Source organism: Gracilinanus agilis, chromosome 2 (assembly GCF_016433145.1).
Source record: "Gracilinanus agilis isolate LMUSP501 chromosome 2, AgileGrace, whole genome shotgun sequence".
In the NCBI taxonomy this organism is placed as follows: domain Eukaryota; kingdom Metazoa; phylum Chordata; class Mammalia; order Didelphimorphia; family Didelphidae; genus Gracilinanus; species Gracilinanus agilis.
The window spans coordinates 612546056-612553491 of record NC_058131.1 but is presented as its reverse complement, the minus strand read 5'-3'; the positions used below and the strand labels follow the sequence as shown (position 1 = coordinate 612553491).

At 37.6% G+C, this 7436-nt stretch overlaps 1 protein-coding gene across 1 annotated transcript in view; it reads left to right on the top strand.

The window, feature by feature from the left end:
* Positions 1–6201: 6201 nt before the first annotated feature.
* The window catches only part of ARMH3 (armadillo like helical domain containing 3), a 198571-nt gene continuing 197336 nt past the window's right edge, over positions 6202–7436 (top strand). Inside the window, exon 1 of the mRNA XM_044665517.1 lies at positions 6202–6306. Within this exon, the coding sequence (XP_044521452.1) occupies positions 6205–6306 (102 nt within the window). The 5' untranslated portion in view covers positions 6202–6204. The remainder of the gene's footprint in view (positions 6307–7436) is intronic.

Below are 7436 nucleotides of genomic sequence, written 5' to 3'. Positions count from 1 at the left end.
ATTCTGACTATAGAATCTTGACCTTTAAGGTAGATACTTCCCAAAGACTTTTTCCTTGGCCCTCTTCTCTTTTATCTCTATTCTATCTTAACCTTCTGTATAACTGACGGTTTACCTATTTATTACCTTTCTGCATTTAATTTCCGCATCTAACATATAGAGATAATCATTTGCCCAGGGTGGCATAGGTAGGCAGTGTCTGAAGCCACATTTCAATTAGGCTCTTTCTAATTCCAAGTCCAAATTTCTATCCATTGTGCTACCTAGATATGATAATAGTACTGCAATTCATATGGTTTCCCATGTAGGAAATCTTGGTGTTAACTTTGACTCTTTCCTCTCATTTATCTTTCATATCTAATGAATTATCATATCTTATAAATTTTACTTATATAATATTTTCACATATCCCCCCTTCTTTATTCCTAGTATTTCTGGCTTCATACAGACCTGTGTTATTTGGACTATTTAATAGTCTTCCACAAAGTAGTGCAGTAGATAGAATTTGACTCCTGATGTCAAGAAATCTCATCCTCTTCAGTTCAAATCTGGCTTCAGACACTAGAGCTATGTGACATTGGGCAAGTCACTTAATCTTGTTTGCCTCAGTTTCCCCATTTATAAAATGAGCTGAAGAAGGAAATAATAAACTACTCTAGCATCTTTTCTAACAAAACCTCAAATGGAGTCATTAAGAATTGAACAAGACTGAAAATAACTAAACAAAACAACTATTGGTCAACCTGTTTCTACTCTGACTCCTTTAGTTCTATTAAATCTAATTTTTATAGGACTTCATTCACTTCTCTTACCTCTTCCTTATTTATTTTTTGGTTTGATTTATCTAGATCTGAAAGAGGAATATTTAGATCTCCCACTAGTATGGTTTTACTATCTATTTCCTTCTTGAGCTCTGCCATTTCTCCTTTAGGAATTTGGATGCTATGCCACTTGGTGCATACATATTGAGCAATGTTATTTCCTCATTGTCTACACTGCCTTTAATCAGGATGTGATGACCTTCCCTGTCTTTTTTAATTATATCTATTTTTACTTTGGCTTTGTCAGAAATCATAATTGCCACTCCTGCCTTCTTTTTCTCATTTGAAGCCCAAAAGATTTTGCTCAAGCTCTTTACCTTAAACTTGTGTATGTCCACCTGCCTCATATGTGTTTCTTGTAGACAACATATGGTAGGACTTTGGTTTCTAATCCACTCTGCTATTTGCTTCTGTTTTATGGAAGAGTTCATCTCATTCACATTCAGAGTTATAATTATCAGTTGTATATTCCCCAACATTTTGGTATCCTCTCCTAGTTCTACCCCTTCTTCTTAAACTATTTCCTTTTAAACCAGTGGTTTGCTTTAAACCAGTAACCCTTGTCCCTTTTCCTTGATTAACTTCCCTTTCTACCCCCTCTCTTATTATTCCCCTCTTTTTATTTTTAAGGCCTAATGAATTCCCTCCCTCCTCTCCTCCCCTCCCTTTTTTGACCTCCCCACTCCCCTGCTCCCCTTGGTTGATCCCTTTTGACTTTCTCAGTAGGGTTAGATAGAGTTTTATATCCCAATGAATAATATAGCTACTCTTCCCTCTCAGGGTTAATTACACTGAGAGTAAGGTTTAAATATTACGTCTTAATGCTCTCTTCCTCTCCTTCTTATAATAGTATTCATCCCTTCCCCTTCCCATGCCCTCTTCGTGTGTAATAGATTATCCTATTTTTCTTATTCATTCAAGTTTTTCTTGGTGTCCTCTGCTATTCACCCCCATTTTTCCCACCCCCCATATCATCTTAGACCATTTAGTATTCCAACCTCTCCCTATGTATAATTCTTCTGATTACTATAATAGTGAATACTATAATAATGAATAAAGTTCACTACAGAGAATTATACATAACATTTCTCCACATAGGAATACAAATAATTAGATCTTATTGAAGTTTTTAAAGAAGCAAATTTAAAAAAATATGAGTTTTCTTTCTTTCCCCTCTGTTTCTTATTTACCTTTTTATGTTTCTCTTGATTTTTGTGGTTGGATATCAAACTTTCCATTTAGTCCTTGTCTTTTCTGTGCAAATACTTGGAAATCTTCTATCTTGTTGAATGCCCAAACTTTCCCCGGGAAGTATATAGTTAGTTTTGATGGGTAGGGGATCCGTGGTTGTAGACCCAGTTCTCTTGCCTTTCTGAATATCATATTCCAAGCTTTGCGATCTTTTAGTGTGGAGGCTGCCAGATCCTGTGTGATCCTGATTGGTGCTCCTTGATATTTGAATTGTCTCTTTCTGGCTTCTTGTAAGATTTTTTCTTTTACTTGGAAGCTCTTGTATTTGGCTATTATATTCCTGGGGGGTTTTCTTTTCAGGGTCTAGTGTAGAGGGTGATCTATGGATCCTTTCAATGTCTATATTGCCCTCTTGTTGTAGAACTTCAGGGCACTTTTGCTGAATAATTTCTTTTAGTATGGAGTCCAAATTCCTATTAATTTCTGGTTTTTCAGGAAGACCAATGATTCTCAAATTATCTCTTCTAGCCCTTTTTTCTTGATTTGTCAATTTCTTATTGAGATATTTCCTGTTTCCTTCTATTTTATCAGTCTTTTGACTTTGTTTTATTTGTTCTTGTTGTCTTGAGAGATCATTAGCTTCTAATTTCTCAATTCTAGCCTTTAGGGACTGGTTTTCGGTTATAATCTTTTGGTTTTTGGCTATAATCTTTTGGTTTTCCTTTTCAATCTGGTCATTTCTCGTCTTCAGTTGACTTGCCTCACTTTCCAATTGTGAAATTCTGTCTTTTAAACTGTTATTTTCTTGCCAGATCTCTTCCATCTTTCTCATCATCTCAGATTTGAACTCTTCAATAGCTTGTGACCAGTTTTCATTATTTTGGGAAGGTTTGGATGTGATTACTTGTTTGTTCTCTGCTGTTTGCTCTGTTGACTGGATTTTCTCTGTGTAAAAGTTGTCCAGTATTACAGATTTCTTCTTGATGATCTTTCTCTTTTGGGGTTCTTGTCTCTGGTTTGCCATTGTTAGCCCTGCGCCCTCTCAGGGCTAGTTAGCCCTGGGTCCTCAGACCCAGAGTCTGTTTGCGCTCTCTAGGCTCCTGAAGTCTTAGATCTAGTTGTTCTCAGGGTCAAGCCTCCTGGTGGCCCCCTTGTTTGTTCCTCTGTCTGAGGCTCATTTACCAGTTTCAGGGCACTGTTTCCATAGTCGTGCACCCCTCTGCACTGGGTCCTCACTCAAGGTCCATTCCTGTGCTCAGGATCCGAGTCCGTTCCTGCGCTCGGGATCCGTGGATGCGAGAACCTGAGCTTGTGCCTGGGCTCAGGGTCTCTGTTCAAAGTCCGAGTGATCTTTAGCCTCTTGGGGTCTTAAGTCTTGCTGCTCTCAGGAACATGCCCTGGTGACCCCAGGTAGCTGCCAAGGACTTAATGGGTGCCCCAAGCTTGCTCTAGCTCTTGCGCACTGGCTTTGGCACTGTAGGTGGTGTGGTGTGGGGGAGGGGGTTGCTCAGCTCGCTTTTTAGTGTTTCACTCCCTTATAGCATGGAAATGCCCCAACGTACCTTCAATGCTATGTACCAATTCCACCTACCTTCAATGCTATGTCCTGTTGTGGGGTCCTTTCGTTCCTCTGGATTTGTTTTTATGTCTTCTTGAGGAGTCCTGTATGTTTTGGTTAGGAGAGGTTAAGCAGCTGCTTTTTTACTCAGCCGCCATCTTAACCAGGAACTGACTCCTTTAGTTCTGACTCCTTTTTAAAAGAAATTTTGGACTTAACACACACACACACACACACACACGCACACATTTCTACATACATTTTGTAATAGAAGGAAAAGGTTGTAAATGAAATTGCAAATCTCTGTTATGTAGAGCTTACTTTTAAGTGTATACTAATTTTAACACATAACTTTCCAGGTTATTCTGCTCGTCTCTGGTGCCTTTGTACTTTTCTCATATTCCATTCTTTTTCTCTTCCTCTTTCTTCTTCCTCTCCTTTTCTCCCTCTTTCCTCTCTTGCCCTTCTTTCTCTGTCTTGGTGTTTGGTTAACAATGACCATACTGAAGCACCCAGGGTAGTTGGTATGTGAATATGGTCCCCATTGGTACAGATCTCAGCCCATCCATAACTTATACTGTGAAACTTTTGTTCTTCCATATATCCCCTACAGAGGATCTGTCAAATGTACTAGAGCTTTTTTTTCTCTAGTACTTTTTATATTTTGTGGGCAGTCTTTGCTTTTACAACCTGACTGGCCCACTTTCTTTTCCAGGAATTTATTCCTTACGTATAGATAACAGTTAGAAGGATGTTGCAGCTGACTTGTACCTAACCTTTAATCTCTTAGTTGTCTTGAGATATTTATTGTTCTTGATTTATAGATAACAAAATTGAGTCTTACAGAGGTAAAATGACTTCCCTAATGTCATTCAGCCAATGAATGATGGAGGCGAGGCTTGAACTTGGGATTTTTCTACAGATCCATTGGTGTTTCTGTTATACTGGAACTCTTAACCTGTGGTCTGTGTATTTGTTTTTAAAAATTATTTTAATAACTACATTTCAACTTAATTTCTTTTTAAAAATTATTTTAATAACTACATTTCAACAATTCAACTATAATTCAACTTAATTTCCTTTATAATCTTAAATATTTTTTCATATGTATTTAAATGCATTACTCTTTAAGATGGGATCCATAGCCTTCATCAAACCACCAGAGGGGTTCAGGTCACAGAAAGGTTAAGAACCCTTATACTATCCCATAGTTCTTTGGAGAGCTAGGGTTATCTTGCAATTTTGAAAAATTAACTCCTTGTAGAACAAAATAATATTTTTCCGCTAAGAAGTGCTTTGTTACTGGGTGAACAGATTCTGTAGTTGGGCCTTGGGATTTGAGAATGGAATTGTAAACCTACAGACAGGGTAAGGGAAGTAAGGAGGAGTCATCCTGTATATAAATAACAAACTGCTCTGGGAAGGTGAGAGAGTGCTAGGAAATTGTTTCTCTGAGTTAGAGTGTGAGAGATTAGGGCTCTATTTAACTCACCAAGGAATACCAGGAATTTTGAGATGTTATTATTATTTTTAAACCCTTATCTTCCATTTTAGAACCAATACTACATATTGGTTCCAAGGCAGAAGAGTGATAAGGGTAGGCAATAGGGGTTAAGTGACTTGCCCAGGGTCACATAACTAGGAAGTATCTGAGGTCAAATTTGAACCCAGGACTTCCTATCTCTAGGCCTGGCTCTCAATCCACTGAGCCACCCAGCTGCCCCTTGAGATATCATTTGAAGAGAAATTCAAGAAATTATTTGAGATACACCTCAAGGATAGGAAGGTCAGGAGAAAAGTCTTTTGTACATATTTGTAAAACACCTGAAATCTGGTGTATAGCAATAGCATGTTATATAGATAAATGAGTGTACCTATTTATACATGTAGGAATGTGTACACACACATATTTACATATAGATATCCATATAGACATAGCTATATCAAATAAATATGTGTGTATGTCTTTTTAACCTTAAAATAGTGCCAATCAACAAATTTGAGCATTACTTTAAAATCACATTTTCTTTTTGGATTTTTTTCTGCTATCTTCTGCTTAGAATCTCTTCTCAAAGGGGTTTCTGAGGCCAGTAAAATGCACTGTGATTTATGAGGTAGTGAAGGTCAAGCACTTTGCAGTGATATGGACCTACTTCCTTTGGGGAAATCAATAGCACATCAGTCCATAGCATACTTCCTGCCTTAATGGTTCAAACCTCAATCAATACTTGAAACTTAACTTCAGTTTTGGTTTGTGGGCATTATTATGCTTTCTACATTCCTCCTCTCACCTCAAAAGCACAGCCAGGTCCATTAGAGATGATTGTGGTTACACTCTTCTGCTTGGTTTAGGACCTACTCTAAGCTCAGGCGTCTGATATGTAAAATGTGGTATGCCCTAGGCCAAGTATTGATTTAGTTCCTCCATTACCCAGTTTGGGGAGCAGTACCCTAAATTAGATTTGTGTTGGACACATGCCCATGATTGTAGCATGGTTACTTATCATTCAGTTCCCTCTCTCTCGAAAAATTTTCCCACTGTTAAGAATATCCCAATAGTCTGTCTGGCTATTGACATGTCTAGTTTAGCATTCAATTACTGACCTTGACTTTCCTTTCACAGACTCTGGAACCATGGCCCAAGTGGAGAAAAGAGGGGGTTTGCTTCGCAAGTCCTCAGCTTCCAAAAAACCTCTGAAGGAGAAGGTGGTGCTGATGTATGATGAAATCTTCATGGTGAGGTCTTATCTCTGTGTTTGAAAACTCCTTGTTCCTGTTCAGAAATGAGAAATAATTTCACCCTTAACCTTCCAACTTCTATGATCCTGGGAAGAGATAGTTTGCATTCTGACTAAACCATTTGCTTAGGTTCACTTCCTACTAGTGAGAGGAAGCATTGTGAAATAGTAGTGCAAGGGGTGAACAAATAAATAAAAGAACATGGAAGACTAAAAACTTCTCTTTTCTGGATTTTGCTTAGAATGCCTTATTTATCTCAGCTATATTAGGGAAACATTTTAAATTCTAATCCTGCCTTCAAAGGCTTTGATTTGCAACACTTTTTAGAGTCTACTACCCCTAGTATTATTGTAGGGAAGCTGGCAGAGGACATAAATTTAGGTGGTTACTGACTTGAAAATAAGAAAAATTTGAATAACATATAGGCAAGAAACAGTGGATAGAGAAAGTGAAGGTAGGTGGGTTTGTTTTCACAACATTAGAATGTTTTAGGAAAAGTCTCTCATTGTACACTTCTAGCCTACATAGCACCTGGGAAGTCACGGAGTAGAGCTGTGCTCATTGAGAGCAGAAATTGTTTTTCATCTTTGTATCACTAACACCCAGCACAATATTAAATTTATAATAAGTATGTATTGAATTGATTCTAGGCATTATGTACAAATCATTTTTGCAAAAAGCAAAATGCCAAGGAATCAAATTGATAATTGGAATTTAAAAAAAATATTAAGTTGCAGGGTTGTTTTCTGGGGAAGAAGCATGGAAGTCAGAATAGATTCAATGTCTTAAACCTGTGGTAACTATTGTATAGCACAAACATCAATTGTAATAATGGTTATGAGTTATTAAGGAAAAGTTATGTATTCTATTTATACTGAGGTATGAGAGTAATACATTTCAGGAAGATTTCCATCAGAGAGGCAGCTCAGTGGCTTAGTGGATAGAGAGCCAGGCTTAGAGATGAGAGGTCCTGGATTCATATTTGGTCTCAGATTCTTCCTAGCTGTGTGGCCTTGGGCAAGTCACTTAACGCCAGTTGCCTACCCTTACTGTTCTTTTGCCTTGATCCAATGCTTAGTATCAATTCTAAGACAGAAGGTAAGAGTTTTTATTAAAAAAATTTTAAA